General features: G+C 39.6%; 4 protein-coding genes and 1 pseudogene across 5 annotated transcripts; 3 read left to right on the top strand and 2 right to left on the bottom strand.

Annotated features, from left to right (window-relative positions):
* Positions 1-562: 562 nt before the first annotated feature.
* LOC115728813 lies at positions 563-3,465 on the bottom strand (annotated as a pseudogene).
* A 731-nt stretch (positions 3,466-4,196) lies between these two features.
* Positions 4,197-8,190, bottom strand: LOC115728811 (phosphoribosylamine--glycine ligase-like). The gene is made up of 5 exons (XM_048282009.1): positions 7,900-8,190; positions 7,059-7,396; positions 6,062-6,438; positions 5,249-5,779; positions 4,197-4,824 (listed from the first exon to the last, which is right to left on the bottom strand). The coding sequence occupies exons 2-5, from the start codon at positions 7,315-7,317 to the stop codon at positions 4,408-4,410; spliced, it is 1,584 nt and encodes a 527-aa protein (XP_048137966.1). The 5' UTR covers positions 7,318-7,396; positions 7,900-8,190; the 3' UTR covers positions 4,197-4,407.
* Positions 8,191-15,795: 7,605 nt separating this feature from the next.
* LOC125316005 lies at positions 15,796-17,169 on the top strand. Its single transcript, XM_048282653.1, has 4 exons — positions 15,796-15,983; positions 16,067-16,170; positions 16,254-16,317; positions 17,039-17,169. The coding sequence occupies exons 1-4, from the start codon at positions 15,911-15,913 to the stop codon at positions 17,167-17,169; spliced, it is 372 nt and encodes a 123-aa protein (XP_048138610.1). The 5' UTR covers positions 15,796-15,910.
* A 213-nt stretch (positions 17,170-17,382) lies between these two features.
* On the top strand, positions 17,383-18,571 carry LOC115728806 (UMP-CMP kinase 3-like). 2 transcript variants are annotated; one of them, XM_048282011.1, is made up of 5 exons: positions 17,383-17,649; positions 17,796-17,876; positions 18,007-18,151; positions 18,319-18,492; positions 18,525-18,571. In XM_048282011.1, the coding sequence occupies exons 1-4, from the start codon at positions 17,497-17,499 to the stop codon at positions 18,459-18,461; spliced, it is 522 nt and encodes a 173-aa protein (XP_048137968.1). In that variant the 5' UTR covers positions 17,383-17,496; the 3' UTR covers positions 18,462-18,492; positions 18,525-18,571. The 2 variants fall into 2 exon arrangements, with proteins under 2 accessions (XP_048137968.1, XP_048137969.1); XM_048282012.1 differs by lacking the exon at positions 18,525-18,571 and having other exon boundaries at positions 17,387-17,649; positions 18,007-18,114; positions 18,319-18,476.
* Positions 18,572-18,597: 26 nt separating this feature from the next.
* LOC115728807 (phosphoribosylamine--glycine ligase-like) lies at positions 18,598-21,407 on the top strand. The gene is given in 5 exon segments (XM_048282010.1): positions 18,598-18,647; positions 18,782-19,152; positions 19,454-19,984; positions 20,829-21,183; positions 21,186-21,407. Coding segments are annotated over 5 exon segments (1,353 nt in total). The 5' UTR covers positions 18,598-18,601; the 3' UTR covers positions 21,236-21,407.
* Positions 21,408-22,024: the final 617 nt, after the last annotated feature.

Raw genomic sequence — 22,024 nt, 5'->3', positions numbered from 1 at the left:
TTTATTTTTTTAATCTCTCTCGTCAATTCATATCACGAGATTAACACTCTAACATGGCGTTTGAATTCATTCATAATGATAAAGTTACTTTATTTGGTTTCGATTTATCAAAACGTATCTATCATTCGTTCAAATAGCATTTTCGCTTTTCGTAATCGAGTTCGTTATTTATTTATACCGATTCATAATACCTTTCGCTCCTATTTACATAAACTGGATGTTGAGCACTCTCAATCAGGAATTTATGAGCCTTCTTTCGATAACTCCATCCCATGGCGGGGACCAAGTCGAACTATAAGGAATAGTGTTGATCTAAGAAGGTATGAGCTAATAGTACAATGCCTTAGCTGTGCTATAAATGGAGCTATTGCATGTTTTCTATTGATATCAACACCGCCTTATTTGCTCAGAGGATTCTCTCCTCAATTTTCAGCAAGCAGAAGATTTTTAATACATTAATACCAATTAATCGGTCAACAATATAATTTGTCTCACCACTGATATTGTCAATGAAGGCACGGGTCTTAGACCATTATTGAGCATAACACTATGGGTTACATCCTCATGTTGGATTGACGAATTGATTCTCCACGTTATCACATTTCTCAGACGAGAAACCGCAGTATGTAACCTGTCAGCAATGAGACCCAATGTCCCGTCATCAGCCAGTCTAGCGAGACTAGTAACGTTTCTTTGTGATGCAATTCTCTCAAAAACCAATGCTCGAATGCTGGTGGGGTGAGAGACAATCAAAACATGCAAAAGAAAGAGAAAGAAAGTTCTTTAAAAAATTTACGTACCCAGAAATAAAAGTACACACTAAAAGATATCATCAATCAACAATTATCTCCGCACATTGGCATACGGTGTCGTACACAAATGAAATTTAGTTCAACTCGACTCTCGCCCAACATAAGTTACCTAATAATCTAGGTGCGCATGATAACACTTCTGGAAGTGGATTGAGGAAAAACAATATTTGCAATTTATGAATTTCTTACCAATGCACCTGCCAAACCCTCTTTGTTCCTAACCACCCTCAAGCGCTCGACACTAATAACCAGAACGTGTTCCATTATGAATGTCACCATGATTGTGAGAAAAGGTGCATTGTAAATTCATGACAGGTAAGATCCATCGACAGACCTGGCACTCCGCTTCTCCAAAGCGTACATTGTACTCAATCAACTTTCGCAACCCAGACTTTCCATCGCGAGCCCCATGATAAAGAACACCAATAGACCTACAGCCCCTTTGCTGCCATTCATTTTGCAGTATGGAGAATGATAGACTTCATAACCAAAGACTGCAATTCTGGGGTCAAGATCCGTGCTGGAGATTACGCACCGATTCCGCCAATATTAGGTCCTGTACCACCATCCCCTACTTGTTTATGGTCTTGCGCAGATTCTAGAGCAACTGCCGTCTCTTCATCCACCAACGCATGGAAAGAAGCTTCCTCTCCTTCCAAGAACTCCTCGGCAACGATTTTGACTCCCTTCCCATCAGCCAATCCATCTGCTTTTATAACAATAGGGGTCTCTCCGATGTACTTCCTTGCTGCAGATGGATTGTGAATCTTTTATAATGTACAACATATTAAGAATCCTCATAAGAAACAAAGGCATTCCATCATCTCTTGATAAAATCAATGAGCTATTTCAGCAGAGAGCTTAGGGCCTTCTATGATGTCATCTGCAGTCACTATCATCATTTGTAACATTCTCAACTATGCCACATTAGTTATGTTGTGTATCTAAAAATCACATTTTCAAACCATGAGAAAGGCAACAACCTTGGCTGTGGGGATGTTGTAATCGTCACGAAGGTTCTTCATCAAGATTTTAGAACCCTCCAAAGCAGCAGTTTCAGATGAAGGGCCAATGATGGGGACACCAGACTTAAATAGCTCATCAACCAGACTCGAAACAAGAGGCGCCTCTGGTCCAACCACGACAAGTCCAATTCTCCACTTGCGGCAGAAGGAAATTACGGCAGAGCTATCAAGAATATCAAGGACTGAAATGCAAGTCGCTTCTCTTGATCTTGAAATGCCGGCATTTCCAGGTGCACAAAACACCGCTTCACATGATGGAGATCGTCACAAGGCAAAGCAAACCGCGCGTTCCCTTGCTCCTCGCCAACACAACCACTCTCTCTTGTAAAGTGAACTTCTAAAAGGAAATCAACTAATGAAAAATTAAGAAAAAGAATTGATGCACATATTCAAACACTTCTCTTGCTAATTTTGCTATCCGAATTAATCCCACACGTATAAGTAAAAAAACCGATGATTAAAAAGGATAAAATGCTGCCAGCATTGCTTATATCTTGTTTCCCATGCAATGTATGGTGTAGGAATGTTCATCCTACGCATTTTGGCCTGTTCACTGTTTCAGTTAAGCATGGGTTGGAGGTTGCCGGGAATCATCGATCTTATTCGATTTAGAATACATGAAAAGGGAGTGGAATGGTAAAAAAAAATGCACTTTTTGGTTGATGCTTATTAGGTCCACCACTTGAAAAATTATGCTCTTGTGTCTTTTGCACAAATTTGGCCAAATTTTGATTGGATATAAATTTCCGTCCGATGTTACATTGGCTCGATTTTTGTATCTTTGAAAAGCATGTGATTCGATGTTTTCAAATTGAGAAACTTTTTAAAAAAACATATTCTCATGTTTTTTTACACAAATTTGATCAAATTTTGACTGGTCATAACTTTTCCGTTCGACGTTCCACTAACTCGATTTTTGCACTTCTGAAAAGCCATGGCCCAAGGTTTTCAATTCATCAAATTGGAAAATATTTGAAGTTTGGAGGAAAGAACTCATTCGGGAATCATGGGTTTTGTTCGATTCAGAGGACATGAAATAGGGTGTGGGATGGAAAAAAAGAACCTTTTCGATTTATTCAGTTTTGCTCCACTGCCGAATACTATTACAACCACAAAGATTAAGTAAAAGCCAAATTTGCAATTTATGAATTTCTTACCAATGCACATGCGATGAGAGGAAAACATAATCTTTTCAAACACTCCTAGTTCTAGAGAGATGGCGGATAAAGCTAAGTGGCTGTGGTTAAATTCCCCAAGTGAAGCAAACTGGCTGCGTTAACATTGCAATCTTAGCAGCTACTTGGTTTTCAAACGCACCCTGAAGGTGAGACTTGAGAGAGGAAAAATTTTACATTTCATAATAGCACCGTATACGTATGGATGAAGAGTGAAGATCATAGAGTTTTCAACATCCAACATCAAAGGTCCAAACTTTCTAAGTTTCATGGACAGATGATCGGGTTTTGCACCCTTTAACCACCTTCTCCCGTGTCAACAAAAACCCTCATACATATGTGTATGTCACGGACCAAGATCCCCACGTCATCAATCCAAAGGAATGCTGCATCATCAATCTGAAGGGAGCTCATCAAAGCCATTAGATCGTAAAAGTACTCAATCCCTACCATCGGGATCGTTTGACAGAGATTGATGTTCGAAACCGTTGGATGGGACCAATTTCCAACGTTTGATTATTGTGATAAGGGTTAATATTTTCCACTGTCAGATCAAGGGAATCTCCACCATCGCATTGACTAGACGAAAATTGATACCCTCTACTGTTAGATCGTGTAGAAGATCAATGATTGTAGTTAGAGGGACTCTTGTATAATTAGGAGAGTCCTCCCCTTATTTGTATCATCCATGATATTTAAGCAATATAAATATTTTAGAGCTTCTCTCTATTTTCTTTCTCTAACAATTCCCTTCCTTGAGTGTGAGAGTGATATCAAGGCTTACTTAGCCGACCAACTCATGGTCTAAGTGTTGCACGATTTGCGATCGAAAGAGTCAGCATGTGACATCTACACGCATAGATGATATCTTGAGTCCACTTTAGGGCATCGAATTCTAATTTTATTGCCTTTAATTGCAGGTCATCTAAATAAGGGCCACGAGAGTTGGGGAATTTTTATTACTGCAATTTTGTTACAAATTTTTCTTTTTTACCAAAAAAGTGACATCTCTCGCCGTCCCTTCCCTGGGTGAGGCGGGCCCAGGCGTGGCCACCCTGGGCCCAGCCAGGGAGGGCAGAAAAAAAGAAAGAACAAAAGGAAAAAATTTAAGAAAATTTAAATGACAAAAATGTCCTTGTCGGACTCTTCTTTGAAATAATGATGACACTTCAAGCCCTTGTTTGAAACAAGATCCAGTTCATGTCTTTATTTGAAAAAACGAGGACATTAGAATTTTTCCTGAAAAACAAGGACAAACAAAAAACAAAGAAATTAAAAAGGAATTCTGATAGAGAAGATGTGCAAAGTACGGGATTAATAATTAGTTTTTAGATGCTTATTATTGAACACCCAATGGCGTATAAGTAGAACTAATGTACCACCCAATGCGGTATCTCAGCCTTGGTTTGCAAGCTGCTGCTTTGCAAATGCTCTCCATCCAATGTCTTGACGGCAGAACCCTCCCGGCCAGTTGATGGCTTCAATTGCTTGGTAAGCTCTTTCATGGGCTTCTTCCAAATTTTTCCCCTTGGCAGTAACTCCGAGAACACGACCTCCAGTTGCAACGATATTACCATCCGAGTCAAACGCTGTTCCCGCGTGGAGTATCTTAACAGATGGAGCAACAACTTCTGCTTCTTCAAGATTCCATATCACGCTTCCCTTATCATAAGCCCCTGGATAGCCCTTACTTGCCATGACCACCACCATGGCAGATTCGGGGGACCACTTGAGCTTCACTCCAGTCACATCTCCCCTACAAGCTGCCAGCATTGCTTGTACCAAATCCGATTCCAACCGAGCCATCAATACCTACATAAAAAGACAGTGATACAACAAACTCACCATGTAGAGTTACTAATAAACAATTCGGATCACATAAATAAACCAAGCACAACACTCCAAGGAGACAATAAAATCACCTCCCTCATTCATCTTAACTAACAAGAGATAGTGGCATTGACCACTCAAACATTTATTCGAATTAAAATAACACAAACAAGATTTTCTTGTGGCTAGGTGTTCTAGTATGAATATCACCATGATTGTGAGAAAGGCAATGTCGTAAACAAGATTTTCCAGTGGCTAGGTGAGATTGGAAGCTGGGTACCACTTGTTCCTAACTACCCTCGAGCACTTTAAATTAATAACGTGAACGTGTTCTAGTATGCATATCACCATGATTGTGAGAAAAGGTGCACAGTAAATTGATGACAGGCAAGATCCATCAACAGACCTGGCACTCTGGATCCCCAAAGCGCACATTGTACTCAATCAACTTTGGCAACCCAGACTTCTTCTCTATCATGAGCCCAGCATAGAGAACACCAACAAACCTGCAGCCCTCTGCTGCCATCCCTTTGACAGTAGGGAGAATGATAGACTTCATAACCAAAGACTGCAATTCTGGGGTCAAGATTGGTGCTGGAGAGTATGCACCCATTCCGCCAGTATTAGGTCCTCTATCACCATCCCCTACTTGTTTATGGTCTTGCGCAGATTCTAGAGCAACTGCATTCTCTCCATCCACCAGTGCGTGGAAAGAAGCTTCCTCTCCTTCCAAGAACTCCTCGACAAGGATTTTGCACCCAGCAGAACCAAAAATTCCCTTCACAAGCATTGAGTCAACAGCTTCATATGCCTCCTCTAGGGTCTTGGCAATAATAACTCCCTTCCCATCAGCCAATCCATCTGCTTTTATAACAATAGGGGTTCCCTCCTCTTTGATATACTTTTTCGCTGCAGATGGATCCATGAATGTTTTATACTGTACAACATATAAGAAAACTCGTAAGAAACATAGGCATTCCCATCAACACGTGATCATATCAACGAGCTAGTTCAGCAGAGAAAAGTACAACAAAAAATCATCTATAATGATCCAATGACGTCTATTACGACAAAGTGCAGAAGGGTCTTATATGATGTCATCTGCCGCCAGTGATCATTTCTAACATTTTCAGTCAAAACGGATGAAGAAGTTATGCCACATGTCTTAATAGTTATGTTGTGTAACTAAAAGTCACATTTGCAAACCAAAGGCAACAACCTTGGCTGTGGGGATGTTGTACTTATCACACAAGTTCTTCATGAAGTTTTTAGAACCCTCCAAAACAGCAGCTTCAGATGAAGGGCCAAAGGCAGGAATACCAGCCTTAAATAGGTCATCCGCTAGACCCGAAACAAGAGGCGCCTCTGGTCCAACCACAACAAGTCCAATTCCCTGCTTGCGGCAGAAGGAAATTACGGCCAAGCTATCAAGAATACCGAGGTCTGAAATGCAAGTGGCATCTCTTGAGCTTGAAATACCGGCATTTCCAGGTGCACAAAAGACCGCCTCACATGATGGAGATTGTCGCAAGGCAAAGCAAAGAGCGTGTTCCCTCGCTCCTTCCCCAATGACCAACACAACCACTTTCTCTTCTGTAAAGTCAACATGTACAAGGAAAATACTAAATGACAAAATTAAGAAAAAAAAAATTGATGCGCAAATACAAACACTTTGTTATTCAAGATATCCGAGAAAAGCCGTATCAGCAAGAGAAATAGGAACCAAATGAGCATATTGATTTTAAAACCTCAGGCTCACCGGTGACAGCTACCCAAACAAACAAGGACGTCAATTAAAAAACCACACTCACGGGAAATCTGTCTGGAAAGGTGGGAATTTGCCAAACAATGTAAAGGTGGGATATTTACTAAACGATGTAAAGATGGGAAATTTACTAATCAAGACAAGAATATTAGTTACACATAACTTGCACAATGTCTATTTTTCTAAGGGAATTCTCATCTAGTTTCAACTTGCAATTTAAAAAGCAAAATTCAAAAGTCCACGTGGATATAGGTTGTAGAAGCTCTAGATATGATGCTATTGTTTGCTACAAAGGTAAAGTATACCTCAACGACAAGCAGGAGCAACTAAAATACATTCGAAAACAGGATAGAGGCAGGTGAAAGTAGAGATACACGGTGCAGAAAAATGTTTGACATGTAGACTTGGAAACCAAGAGCAACAGCACCAGGAAATAAAAACAACTTACCAACAGAAACATCATTGCTTTGGAATGAATCAATGCTGACTGATGGCTCGGATGTTTGATGGACACACTTGAAGATCGACCGAGAATTGCGGATTGGCAAACACTGAGTACTCTTAAGGTGCAGGGTCAATCTCGAGTGGACAGTTCCAGCAAAACAGCAGGCAGTTCTACTACTTACAAAGCCCGGGATGGCGAATCCACAGCTGTGTTTGTTGAAGAGCTTCGAGTAAACTGAAAGACTGGATGTAGAAGCGGAAGACATGCTATTGGTTCTCACTGCGAAGGGATGCACCTCACAATGGTGCCTAAAAAAACACTGCCTTTGAGATTACCAATTAAGCCTGAAAGAAAAGGGGAAAAAGAAAGGTGAATCAATGCTTGCATAATAATGAATCATGAATCCGAGGCAGAAAGAACAAGCCGGTTCAAGGCCAATTCCTGTTAAGAGCTCGAATCTTTGCGCTCTTTTATATCTTCTGAATTTGCACCCTTTTTCCCTAATAAATGGACAGGACTAGAAATTACCCAGCAAGTTAATGACATAGATTAGCAGCCCATGACAGAAGCACTTTGATCACCATCAAACAAGTTCCCTCAGCAGAGTTAAAAGTTAATGCTCTGTGAACTACGGGAACATTTAGTACTACCGGAAAATTTAGAGCTAGTGTACTATGACTGAAGTAGACATAGGGGGGATCGAGACTCGAGCCTAGGTTTGCGATCCGGTTCCCGGTCGGTCCAGTGGAATCGGACGAGTTCGAAGAGAAAAGAAAGCAGAGAATGAAAATTATTCTATCCAGAGAGAAAGTGAAAGCAGTCATTGCTTGCTTTTGATGAGACGAACCTTTTTGACTGATCCTTCTCCAAAGAAAGCGAGATCAGAACATGAATTGGAGCCGAAGCAGTAATGGTGTCTGTTACAGCAGCGAAGAATGAAGCCGTCTCCAATACGAATTTGAGCTCGTTTCCTTGTCAGCGAAAGAAAGCTGAAGAGCAGAGGGCGAGAGACCTCGGCAATGGCTTCGGGAGCTCGTCCAGAAAGTGCGTCAACTTCGATTCGAAGGCGAGAAGCGGGAGGCGTGACGAGACCGCGAGAGGGACGAGACGAGAGACCCGGCTCAACCGAGAGAGGGAAAGAGCGAGCGACGAGAGGGTACGTGAGGAAGAATGAAGAGGAAAGACCGAAAGAGGGTTTAGGATTAGATTTAGGTTTTCAAAATTTTTATGAAATACAAAAAGATAACGAGTCCTGTCCGGTCGGGCAATTTCACCCAAAAACGGATTGAAAGCACCGGTTTTAATTTTATGTAATCGAGAATTGGATCGACGTCTCCAAAGTTTGGATGGTCCAATCCCGACGGTCCAGTCCGGATGGTTCGCGATTTGTCAATTCTATTTGCTCACCTCTATTCAAGACAGTCTTACACTTGACAACAAAAATAGGAAGTTGGACTGTTTTAAAATATAGGTTTCGACGCCTCTCTGCATACTAATATACTATTCTTTTTTATAAATGTCTTTTTGCCCTTCCTTAAAGAAATTAGTTACGGCAAAAAAAATTATTAATAGTTTGAGTGTATTTAAAGAGCGGTTACAGCAGAGATAACTAATCATTACTTAAAAAAATCATTACTTAAATGGGTAGAGTCACGATCTCAGATTTTCGAATCATAAGAATCTAGAAATTTTAGGTTTGTTTTAGTAAAATTATTGTGCACCTCAAATTAGAAAAAAGATCTCCGATTAATAAAATGAAGGAAAAACACCACCAAAAATCTTAAACTATGTCTGCTGTGACACATTTATCCTAAAATTTTTCTTGTGACACCAAAAATTTCAAACTTATACACGTGTAACATATTTATCCCAATTTTTTTTTATGACGCAAAAAATTTCAAACTTATATCAAAATGACACATTTACCCCAAATTATCTTTTTGTGACACAAAAAAACCCCAAACTTATAGACTTATGACATATTTACCCTAAATTTTAAGGTAAACGTGTCACACGGGTATAAATTTAGGATTTTTAATATCATAAAAAAATTTGGGATAAATGTGTCACACTAATATAGGTTTGGAGTAAATGTGTTATATGGATAAAAGTTTGGGTTTTTTATAACGCAAAGAAAAGTTCAAGGTAAATGTATCACAATTGATATATTTTGGGATTTTTTGTGGTTTTTTTTCCCTAAAATAAAAGTAAAAATTCAAAATAAGGGCCTTATTTTCCTCAAAAGAGAGTGTATGATGGACACGATTTCTAATAAGGGCATGAAGTATCCAAGTTGATTTCAAATAAGGGTTTTCAACCAAAAGAAATCAAATAAGGGTATGAACTCGCCGACTATCCGACATGTGAAGTATTCAAGTTGATTTCAAATAAGGGTTTCCAGCAAAAAAAAAATCAAATAAGGGTATGAACTCGCTGACTATCTAACATGTGATATTTCCGACTATCCAACATGTGATATTTCCGACAGTTGATTTCAAATAAGGGTTTTCGACCAAAAAAAATCAAATAAGGGCATTTTTGTCCAACTTCTTTTTTTTTAAAAATAGCCATTACTCTCAAAGTTAAAAATCTCAGTCCACGCTCGTCTCCACACGTTCTTCTCTCCCCACTAAGGGAGGAAGTGTTGATTGAAGGAGCAAGCACTGGCGGCCGGGCCTGCTACCAAGCGGCGACGGCGACGGCGACGGCGACGATTGAAGAGTGAAGGATTTTGAAAGAAATTGAAAAATAAAACTCCTCCCGCTATTGGCTTCCGACCCACCTTCTCTTCTCCAACCAGTTGGGATTATGCTCCTCCAGCTGATCATTCTAGAATGACGGTCGCTGCTCCATATCGCCTCATCTACAAGCTTCTGATCCTTGTTGGTTTCGAACAAAAAAAAAAACAAAAAAGATCCTTGTTGGTGACATCACCAGAAAGTACGTGCTTCAATTTTCTCACTGCCCGAGTTGGAAGTCTAGTGACATGTCCTTGCATTGTGCTCATTAATCAGGGATACGTTGCTAGCAAGCCGATTAATAAGTACTGTGTATAGCACAGGCCAGCAATGTAAGAGTCGAAACTCCGATGACTCATCTCGGGCGCGGGAGGCTATTATATCTCCCTACCCGATAGTAGCCAACCAAAGTTGACGTGAAGGTTTCGACCAAAAAACAAAAAAAGTTGACGTGAAGGTTACATTTTCCACCGCCACCCCTCTAATGTTGAGAGAATACTCTTGAATTTTACGTCCCGGAGTTCGGACGAAGTAATGTAAGGACTTAATCGGGTTCATAATTGGAAGTCCAGTGACATGTCCCAATGTATTGTGAGAAAATTGTTCAAAAAATCTTAAACTTATTACATTTTGATCGGCGATAGGCGGGGGGCTTCGCGGCTAACCGACTCCTCCTAATCACCCCTTAAAAACGAAAGAAGAGAAAAAAATTCAAAAAAATTCAAAAAAATAAAGAATTTCATGTCACCATCGGCTGTGCCATATAGAATAGCTAGCATTCACATTAGCAATTTCTAGCGAAAATTAGATCGAATGACTAAATTGGTAAATTATAAAAAGATTTATGACTCAATTGGGAAATTGTGATATTTCACAAATCATATACACTCTCGATTTATATACCAACTCAAATGATGAATGGCGAATATTTTGCTGAGAGTCGGTGCCAGAACATGCATATGTTTTACATTCGTGAAGGACGCATCTCTTTGCTTGTTCTTTTTTTTCCCGACAGTAACTCGGAGAAGGTGTCAAGGGTTTATACATACCGAGCCTGCGTCCCTGTCATTTGTTGGGCAATACATGCAAACAAGCAAACATGCATCTTTTTCGAAATCATGTGAACTGATTATCATATTCAAACCTTTGGTTTTTCTAATCTTCGATAAAGCAATATTAGGAACTTGATATGATGGCTAATGGAAAAATGATGAAGTTTTAGCAAAGCAGTCGAAAAAGGGGACCACTCGACTTCAGCCTCTTCACACGAGAACATGTCTCGATCTTGATAGGAGTTGAACGCGTCGATTGTAGAATTATGAGTTTACGAGCCCAATGCCCCACCTAGCTCAAGGCTTCCTCATTCAATCAAAGACATGTCCTCATGTTCTATAGGAAAATTGTCCAAAAACCCTAAACCTATCACACATTGGCCAGCTATTGGTGGGGGCTTGGCAGCCCTTGCCAAGTGGCCGGCAGGGGGCCCTGGGCCTCGGCCGGTGGCCGGCGGCTTGCAACCGCCTCTTAACAATAAAAAAAAAATTAAAAAAATTTCATGTCAGCATCGGTTGTGCCATGTAGGACAACCAACATTCACATCAACAATTTTCAACCAAAATTAGACGGAATGACTAAATTGGCAAATTGTCAAAAGGTTTAGTACTCAATTGGTTCAAGTAGAAAGTTTAAGACTGAATTGACCAAAGTATAATAGGTTTAGAATTTTTCGGATGATTTTCACCGTGTTTTGCGTAAGGATTTCATGACAGGAATCTAATTATGTAGTGGCCTTTTGGGTGGGTTGTGCATTTCAACTTCACACCTAAAATTGAAGGAATTGCTACCTATGCGTGATTTGAAAATTGGGATTGCATTAGATACACGATAAGTTGAACGTTGGTCCTACGAACTGAACTCAACTGACTAACTACCACCAAGTACAAATTGATACCAATTGGAAGCATCGGATTAATCAAAATAGGCCTTGACCAGGGTTTACCCAAAACACGGAGACTTTACCAAAATGCCCTCAAATCTTATGAAAAATCTCACGCTGCAAATAGTAAAATACTAAATACAACCCCTGCCAATCTCCCGTATGGATCCCGTGTCCATGTCATTTGTTGCGCACAATATATTCAAACAAGCAAACATGCATCTTTTTGGGAATCATGTGAATTGATTATCACTTAAATTAACAACATCGGTGTATTTCTTTTGGGTAATGTCTTTGTTGTGTGGTTGGTTTAGGGCATGCATGTTAACCATTCCGGTTCTTTGATTCTGTTCCTCGGAACAAAAAAAGATAAGAATCCTGTTTAGTAATGTAACCGATTCTGATTCTGATTTTGTTTTCATAAACAGTTTGGAGGAAAAAAAAATTGATTCCGAAAAAAAGAATCACTTTTGAGAATTACAAAATAGAATGACGTTTCACATCTCTTTCTTTTCCCTTTCAGTTCTCTCGTCACTTTTCCTCAATCTAAAACATTTTTTAAAAAAATATACAAGATAATAAAATTAAAATAAAAAATACAAAAAAGTTAAAAATTTTAAAAAAATGAAAAGATTCTAAAAAATAAGAAAAATTTCAAAAAAATCCCTAAAAATAGAAGAAGCTTAGATTATGCTAGATTGACCTCGTTTTCATAAATTTGGGTCTAGATTTCCGAGATTTCATAGGCTTTGTCCTTTTTAAAGAAAATCATAAACGCCTTTGAAATTAAACCCGAACCGCATTTCTCTAAGCCCTTAGGGCTTCGTTAGGGTTCTATGATATGATTTATCAATGCTTTGATTCCTTAATCGTGCACTTGATTTTATTTATTGTGATTTGCCTAGGTTTATGTACTTTAGACGTAATCTAGTTTTAGAAAATCTTGGAAAAAGACAAAAATAAGCGGAGCGAACACTTAGCAAGCTCTTGTTCTTAAGTTTTGGATTAATTAAGACTGAGATTTGATTTCTTAGAACCAAAAATGCACACCAATGGAGGGTAGGGCAGTGCAGTGCATTTTTCTTGTAGAAACTTGGGTATCGCTCATATTGGTTGTCCGCTCGCTCAAAATAGTTGGATGAAAATTCACAATAAATGACAAAAATAACTCGTGATGATTCTTGATATTTATTTTTATATTATAAGAGAATCAATATGAATTAATCTTCGATTAATTCAAAATTCAAGATGGAATTTCACAGAGTAACTACGTAATTATTTGACTTAAATGACAAAAATTGGGAAGAGCAATTGTTCTCGAGAATAAAAATTATGTGCAGTTACCAAATGCATTTTTGTTTCGGGAACATAAATTTTATGCGATTACCAAACACGTTTTGATTCTCTAAAATTCATCTAGATAATAGAATCAGGAAAAATTATTTCAATCGAAATCACTTTTTCATATCAGAATGGTTGCCATATAGGCCCTTAGACTTTAGTTATAGGTAGAGGTGGAGACCCATCAAAGGTTTGGAGACCAGATCAGGAGCTGGGCCCTATCGGGGATGGCTAACGAACATTGCAGGTATATAACGTGATTCATATCGTAGCTTATTAAGTCTGTACGTGCATACGTGCATTCCTCCGACAATGATAAAAGGTCCCTCGAATTTACATTGTCTGGGGAAATTCATTTAAACACGCGAGAAAGATTTTAAATGCAGATCTAGATTTGGTGGGCGAGAGTTATATTGAGATAATTACAGAGATGGTTACCTTAGGAACTTCAAATTGCGTGGTTTCATCCATTAGATAGGTTCGTGTTGCAATCTTGAAATAAAAGTTTGATATCGACATCCTCGTGTGAATCTACTTTATAGTATGGAGTATAAAGAGATCAATCAAATGGGAAACATCACATGGGATTATTACAAAAAAAAAGTTATCCACATATTACACTTGAGCTAATTCAGTCAAAAACTTTTTAATTTAGCTAGTTTAGTCCTCAAGTTTTTGACAATTTGGTAATGTAGTCATTTGATCAATTTTGACTGGAAGTCGTTGAAGTTGACAATTTTTTTTTTATAGATTTTTTGTTTTCCCTTTTTTCTTTCTTTTTTCCTATTATTTACAAGTGGGGCTAGGGCTGACAACCTCCATCGGCCACTGCCGCCACTGCCACGGAAGTAGACCGGTAGAGGGAAATAAGAGAAAAAGAAAAAAGGGGAAAAAGAGAGAGAAAAAGAAAAAAAGAAGAGGAAAAAATTCAGGAAAAAAGTACAAATAACTGTCCACTTTAGCGCTCGTCGTGCTATGTAGGAATGGCTAGCATACACGTTAATAATTTCCGATCAAAATTAGCCGTAAGGACTACGTCGAGAAATCGTAAGAAAGTTTATGACTAAATTGACCAAATTAAAAAATTTAGTGCTTTTTTAGTAATTTTTTCGAAAGCAGACCATCAAATCTATGTGGTCTCCAACGTAATTGTAACAACACTAGAAGGAATTATTAAGAGATCGAACGTATATCTATAAAAACCCGTAAAGCCAATTTTTGGGTTTAGTGTACATCCCAAATATTACCAAAATAACCCTGCAACCAATATTAAAAACATAAAAAATTATCAAAATAGTCATGAACCTATTACAATTGTGTCAATTCAATCACAAATTTTTTTTTACTGATTCAGTCGCAAATCTTTTATATTTATATCAATTCAGTCCATTTGGCCGCTTGACGTTGACGTGACAAATTTTAATAATACTTTAATTATTTAATATTTTTGAATTATTATTTTTCTTTTGTGTTTTTTAGTAGGTGAGCCGGCCGGCGACCTGGTTCGGCCTCGCTCAGGTCTGGACCAGCTGCGCATGGCCACGGGCGAGGCAGCTATTCCTTCCGCATGTGTCAATTTCTAGCTGCCCCGCTATGCCGTCCTCGTCGCTCCGCTTCACCATTTCCCGAATTCTCCCCTTTTCCTTCAACTGTTGTTCATCTCTCACCTTCTTAACAGTCCATCTTCTCATCTTTAGTATTTTGTAATTGTCTTGTCGGGGCGAAGAATTTATGGCCCTTTGGATTATTAATTATTTGCTGACCGAGGACTCCGGTATCTAATGGACACACTCGAAGGTGGATCGGGAATTTTGGATTGGCAGAAATCGAGTACTCTTGAGGTGCAAGATCGAGCTCCAGCGGACAATTCCACTCTCTCACTTGAAAAGTCCGGGATGGCGGACCTACAAATGTGTTCGTCGAAGAACAAGCCAGTTCAAGGCCAACTCTTTTCCGTCTTTTGTATGCGCCTCTTTTCGTATAGTAGATGTACTTGCTTATAAATTAAAAACATTATCCCGTGCATAAAATGAAATTGCAACTAGTGTTATGTAAATATCCAGGTGATTAAACTTTTAGAAGAAAACAAAAGTGATACAAACTACATAGGAAAAAAGTAAATGGATACGTCGGTTAAAGGAGTGGGTAAATCCGTAGATGGAGGGCCGTTTGTTTACATTTTCGAATGGAAACCGCTAACATGATAGTCTGACAAGATTGTCGATTATTTCTGACTACACAATCTCATAATTAATAAGTGTTTTCCGCAAAACATGCGATGATGGTGTGTGGATCTATAATTGAGATCGTATCGTATCGTATCTGATAGAACTGTCGGGAGACTATTTCCCTTTTCGAATACACTATAAGGCTCATTTGTTTCACTGCTAAAGTTTAAAAATATGGCTCGAACTTTAGAAAATGACAAGAAAAAAATAATTGATATATCAATAACAAACATGGGACAGCGCGTGCAGAAAAGAGAGTGTGGAAGAAAACATTAGCACAGGAGGAGGATCTCATTTCCTCCATCTTCTCTTTCGCAAAAATAAATAAAAAGAATAAATCAGAAATACCGCATGCAGAGAAAGGCGCGTGGAAGAAAGAAATAGCGCGACGGTGATTGGTTCGTACTCCCTCTGCAAGTTTGCTCTCTGAACTTCTGCCAAAGAATATCACGAAGCAGTCGATCTGTCCCTGAGTCTCCATTTTCGTTTGCAAGCTTTCTTCTCTTCTCTTTTCCTCCTCCTCTGTTTTTGTCTGCTCCTCTCTTCCTCGCTCAACCTCCGCCATTTTCGTTTCCAAGCTTTCTTCTCTCCTTGGCCACAACAACAACAAAAAAAATGTCTTCACAACCCCTCATTTTAGCTCCCAAGCCTTCTTCCACCCGACAGCTGAGTTTCTGCCGGCCTTCGTGTATTTCTCTTTTGTTCTTCTTCTTCTTTTTGTGTTTGAATTTTCTCTTTGTTCACGATCTTCTCTGTCATTTGTTCGTTTAGATTTTGCCAGCAGCCACCTCAACTTGGCCCACAAGCCCTACTCCACTTCTCTGTGGACCTCTCGCCTCCATCTGATATCTACTCACGTTGCCTCTCTCGCTAGCGTAAGTCCGTTTTCGTTGATATATTTACTGATATTTGCAAAGATTCTTTTGTCCATGGAAATGATGAGCAATGTTGACATCAGAAACTGCCTTACCTACCGGAGGGAAGCCTGACAGAGAAATTGGCTAGGGTTGCTTTTGTTTTCGGTGAGCATATATTCTCACGTTTCTGCTACTTTGGGTTATTGTCGTTTTCGGATGCACGGTGTTTCAAACTTACGATGTGCATATACCCACTCTTCCATGTCTGGTGATAGACTATATGCTAGATCGTTTTTCTGTAGGCTCTCTGTTTCTCTTTTCTCTATATTTGTTTCAGTCTACTGTATTCCTTCAAAACTGAACTGACTTCTCAGTAGCTCCATGATGTGAATGTCAGCATCACCATGACACTGGAAATGCATCTTGTTTCATGAGTTGGGGCCATTATGTGTGACCAATTTCAATTATGCACATTTAACAGCTTTAGCTCTTAATATCCACAGCATAGAGAAGTTATCTTCGACATTAAATACTTGTACTTGTTGTGTTAGAACAGGGGAACTCTAGTATCTCGATGGTTCACACGCCTTTGGTTTTGCAAAGTAGCTCTAGAAATTTGCAAGGTGCTGTCTGGCTTCACCCCCTTCGAACAAATAGCTTTTACATCATAGAGGTTCTTTTAGATCCTTTGTATTACCTTGATTAGTTGCATATTCCATAAGCAGATGTTGATTGCTATTCGATGGTTGAAGTGACATCAATCAGCTTATTGGAAGGAGTGTTTTTTATTTACTATTATTATAAATCTTTTCAGAAGTTCCACAGTAATTTGTCTTTAGATAAAAGAATAAAGGCCTTGTCAACCTGTTTAATTTAGGCACATCAGGCAGTGGAAAGGGTACCCGACGTGCGAATTTCATTCAGCACTTTGGCTTCGCCCAACTGAATGGCGGTGATCTTCTCCAAGCAGAAATCCAATCTGGTTACAGAATTGGGTTAATAAGCCACTGTCCTTGATCTTCTATTACTTCTTTTTCTCTCATCAGTTTGATCTATTACGTCACAAAGTCGGTACAGTATCTTTAGTTATACTTTTCACAGTAGATTCTTTTGATTATCGGTTGTTTACGTAACCACCATTATATGACTCTTAATTAATGATTGCCTTGAGCCGAGCATCACCCCATAAATGGTACAACATGTAATCGAACAGTGTTCGACACGGATCAACCAAACAACAGCAGATGCACAATCTGTGCGGATGCATGAGATAAGAGTTATTTCTTTGCAGTACTTGTATATGCCTGACGATCACCCAAAATTTCTCTTCCAATTGGCAGAACTATGATCCAGAATATGATTAAGGAGGGAAAGATTGTGCCTGCGGAAGTGTCAATCAAGCTCCTGCCAAAAGCCACGCAGGAAAGTGGAAATGACAAGTTCCTTATCGACGGTTTCCCTCTGAATGAGGAAAGTCATGCGGCATTTGAAGCTGTTGTAAGTCTGACCGCACCTGTTCGTATCTGAAAAAAAACGCTACTCTGATCTCAGTATTACTATAGTATCATCCCACACAGTTCAAATGTGAGCCTATTGCGTGTTGATCTTCCTTCCTAAAAGATTGACTAGTAAAACATCTGCAGACTAAAATTGAGCCAGAATTCGCGTTGTTTTTTGATTGTCCTGTGGAAGAGATGGAAAAGCACTTGTTGAGTCGGAGTCAGGTCTGGCAATTACTTCTCCATCACCTTTCCCTAGAAGAAGATTCATATTCTTGCTTTTGCCATCTTTCCAGTTCATCCAATCACTTTAGATGTCTGATGCCTTTCCAGTATTTTCTTACTGGTTTTGCAGGGAGGAGAAGATGACAACGTAGAAGCAATAAGGAAAAGGTTTGAGGCATTCTTGGGGTCTAGCCTCCCCGTTATTGAACATTACCATTCCAGGGGAAATGTCAGAAAGGTGAGGAAATTTCTAAATGTGTTGAAACCTTCTGTAGGTGTGTATGGTATGTTCTGGCTGCGTCGTTTCATTCACTTGTTTATTTGTTATGGCATTCATTAAGATCGATGCTAGAAAGCCTATTGAAGAGGCGTTTGAGGCAGTAAAAACTGTTTTCACCTCAAAATCTGAGAAGCTAATGCGCCACACTTGTACTTTTCTTAGAGGCTTTGTTGGCTGTGAAGGTCACTGAAAGGAACGAAACGATGGGGGCCTGGATCATCTTCACAAGTTTGTTAAATGCTGTTTGTTCATGCTGTCCGTTTAATACCTTATACAGAACCAATACTTGTAATTATGTCTCATGAGATTATTTAGCACTATGATAGCTTGGAACAACTTTCTTTGTAAACTTTTGTCTAGTTATGGAAGGCTTCTATTTCCACAGCCAAATCATATGTTGGGCGGCCTCTCAACACCATTACCATCCCTGGCTGAGGTTCAGTCCATGTCTAAATCGGTACCCATACCACCTGCTTCAAGCGACGACGGCGGTGGGGGAATCTGTCTTTTGCGGTTCTTTTCCTTTTTTCCATATTTTGTTCTCTTATGAACTTCCTTTCTCTCCTCTGCTGTTTTATTTTTTCATTTGCCTGTTATCTTGGGTTATATCCTGTCTTTGCACCAGGGAGAGTAGTTGCTCTAGTGATAGGCGCTGGCGGAAGGGAGCATGCACTCTGCTTCGCCTTGCAACGATCCCCATCGTGCAAGGCTGTCTTCTGTGCGCCTGGAAATGCTGGCATTTCCAGTTCTGGAAGTGCCTTTTGCCTTCCGGAGCTGGACATTTCTGATAGTTCAGCTGTCATATCTGTCTGCCGCGATCTGGGAATCGACCTTGTGGTAGTTGGGCCCGAGGCTCCTCTTGTTTCTGGAATTGTGGATGATCTTTCTCAAGCAGGAATTCTTACCTTTGGCCCCTCATCCAAAGCCGCTGCTTTAGAGGGCTCTAAAAGCTTCTTCAAGAGCATCTGCGACAAGTACAACATCCCCACAGCCAAGGTTGTTTTAATTTTATTGGAAGGATGAAATCTCAGTTGATATATTACGATTTGCCGGGCATAATGCATTCGCTTGTTCTAGGTTGGTTTTGATTGAGAAGGACATAAGGACTAGTATTTGTCGTGGAATCTAAACTACTTTTAGCTTTGCATCATAGTGATTTCCACAATACCTCCGCAATGATATTTGTCTGGTCTTTGAGATCGTCGCAACTTTCTCCTTTGCCTTGCTGCTTCTTCAGTTTACTTCGTGGATAAGACTGATTTTTTTAACCGATTCTTTCTTTTCAATGCTCGTGCAGTATAAAGTTTTCACCGATCCATTTGCTGCAAACCAATACGTCAAGGAGGAAGGGGTGCCAATTGTTCTAAAAGCCGATGGATTGGCTGCTGGGAAGGCGGTTGTTATTGCCATGACTTTGGAGGAGGCACGTGACGCTATTGACTCAATCCTCGTGAAGGGTGCTTTTGGCTCTGCAGGTAGAAAGCTCATTGTTGAGGAGTTCCTCGATGGAGAAGAAATCACTTTTCATGCCCTGGTAGATGGAGAGACTGCCCTGGCATTGGAATCTACTTCCGATCATTCACGAGTTGGGGAAGGCGATACTGGTCCAAATACTGGTGGAATGGGTGCATATTCTCCGGTGCCAATCATAACACCTGAATTAGGGTCTTTAGTGATGGAATCCATCATTTCCCCAATTGTCAAAGGTATGGCAGCTGAGGGTCGAAAGTTTGTGGGAATTCTCAATGCTGGGCTTATGATAGAGAACAAGTCCGGGTTGCCTAAATTGTTTGAGTGCAATGCACGCTTTGGAGATCCCGAGTGCCAGGTTAGTTGATGGATCTAATAAGTTATCAATTTGTAAATTGAGCGTCCACCCTATAGAATCAGTTAGCCACCCAATGATTAACTGATTCATATAAAGGTTTGAATAGCTATGAAGTAGGTTGGTTTAGTCGGTACCACCCTCAAAGAAATCTTGGCAGTTTTCTGAAGATCAGAATGTAATAAATTGTCAATGCTGATCACTTGAATTCAGTTCTATCCCTAGATCAGATATACTGAGTATGTTTTTCGTTATAGGGTCTCTAGTTTCAGTGGTGAGTGGTGGGAACAGTTGGATGTGATCAATCTCCTATTGGTCCAGGAAAAGAATTTTTTGTCCGACTGTTGAAAGGTTTGTTGTCTTGGTTATTCTCTCACAAAATCAAGTACTCCTTAAGGTCTCTTCCCCAAACAAGCTGAGAATTTGATGTGAGTTGGTTGGGCCATACTAGATATGCATCCGTTTCCATATCCTCCACATGCTCACGCCCATGCACTCACACCATCAAAGTAAAGACTCTGAACACGTGCAGGCTCAGGTTGACTTGCCATTGGGATGAATGTTGGTGTGATTAAATGTTCATTCAGTAACATGCTTTTATATATACCTTCTCCCTCTCTTTTATCATCGTACCACGTCTGACTTTTTCCTTCCTTTTTTTCTTTTTCAATTTTCTGGAAGTACTGTACCTGGTTTAGCATTTGCGTACTCTGTATTCATAGCACGACAACTTGAAGTTGAGAGTTGGTTGAATCACTTCCATTCAACTGTAACAAATGCATGAGCTCTCATATTTTTCCAGTTCCCTTAATGTGTTCATTCACCATTGATCCCTTTTCATATGCAGATGTTGATGGTTCGCTTGGAGTCGGATTTGGTACAAGCGTTGCTGGCAGCATGTAGGGGAGAGTTGAGCAGAGTGACACTTGATTGGTCGCCCGAAGCTGCCATGGTGGTGGTAATGGCGAGCAAGGGCTATCCAGGCGTCTATGAAACGGGGAGTGTGATTCATAATCTTACGGCAGCAGAGCTTGTGGCTCCATCTGTGAAGATATTTCACGCCAACACAGCTTTTGACTCGGACGGCAATTTCATTGCGGCTGGAGGTCGCGTTCTTTGTGTCACTGCCAAGGGGAGGAATTTAGAAGAAGCTCGTGACAGAGCTTACCAAGCAGTGGAAGCCATCAACTGGCCAGGAGGATTCTATCGACGGGATATTGGGTCGAGAGTACTATTCCCAAAGAAGCAATCTGAAAAGCAAGGTTGAGCTTATGTCGTGAATAGATTTTCCGGGAGATGAGAGACACGACATGTTTACCCACTTATCAAACCCCTTTGGATTCTATCTCATAACTAGAACAGTGTTTTTTTGGAATGTTTAGGGATGTTAAATAGTTCTACACTCTTGAATGTGCAGAGACCTATCTAACGGATGGGTGGTCCGACCAAATGAATTCATTTAATCCGTTTATGATAAATTTATTGCAATTCAAATCTAGTCACTTATACCCAATCCATAAGCCACCAATCCATATTGCTTAATTTAATTAAATTTAGAAAAAACTCATTCTTATAAATCTTTTAAATAAGTTATATTTTAGAAAAATCTGAATTTATTTTCTTAATTTTTATTTTATTTTTTTAAGTCCAGCGAGGGTCGCCGGTCACATACGAAGCCCTCGCCTAGTGTTGGCTTACATAGAAACGAAAATAGAAAAGAAAGAAAGAAAACATGAAGATAAAATTAAATAAAAGTACATAAAAAATAAAAAAAGTAAAAAAAAATGACATGTTTATGATCAAACTTAAGTTTATTAGGCAATCCATTTATGACTTATTTAAAACTCATTAAGTTGTTAGGTAATCCATTTATGAGCCACTTAAATTTGTTTCTAAAATTGAAGACAACTCATTGTATATGGTTAAAATATGAGTTTTACACTCATTTTGCCACCTATAGATGCGCGTATAGGGTGGTTTATGTTGACGTGGATTGGTGAATATGGTGGTTACTGCTTAGTAGTTGGTATCTTTCTGAATGTA

This window comes from Rhodamnia argentea, chromosome 7 (genome assembly GCF_020921035.1).
Source record: "Rhodamnia argentea isolate NSW1041297 chromosome 7, ASM2092103v1, whole genome shotgun sequence".
Taxonomy (NCBI): Eukaryota; Viridiplantae; Streptophyta; class Magnoliopsida; order Myrtales; family Myrtaceae; genus Rhodamnia; species Rhodamnia argentea.
Note: the sequence above shows the minus strand (reverse complement) of the source record. Positions and strands in the feature narration are given on the sequence as shown.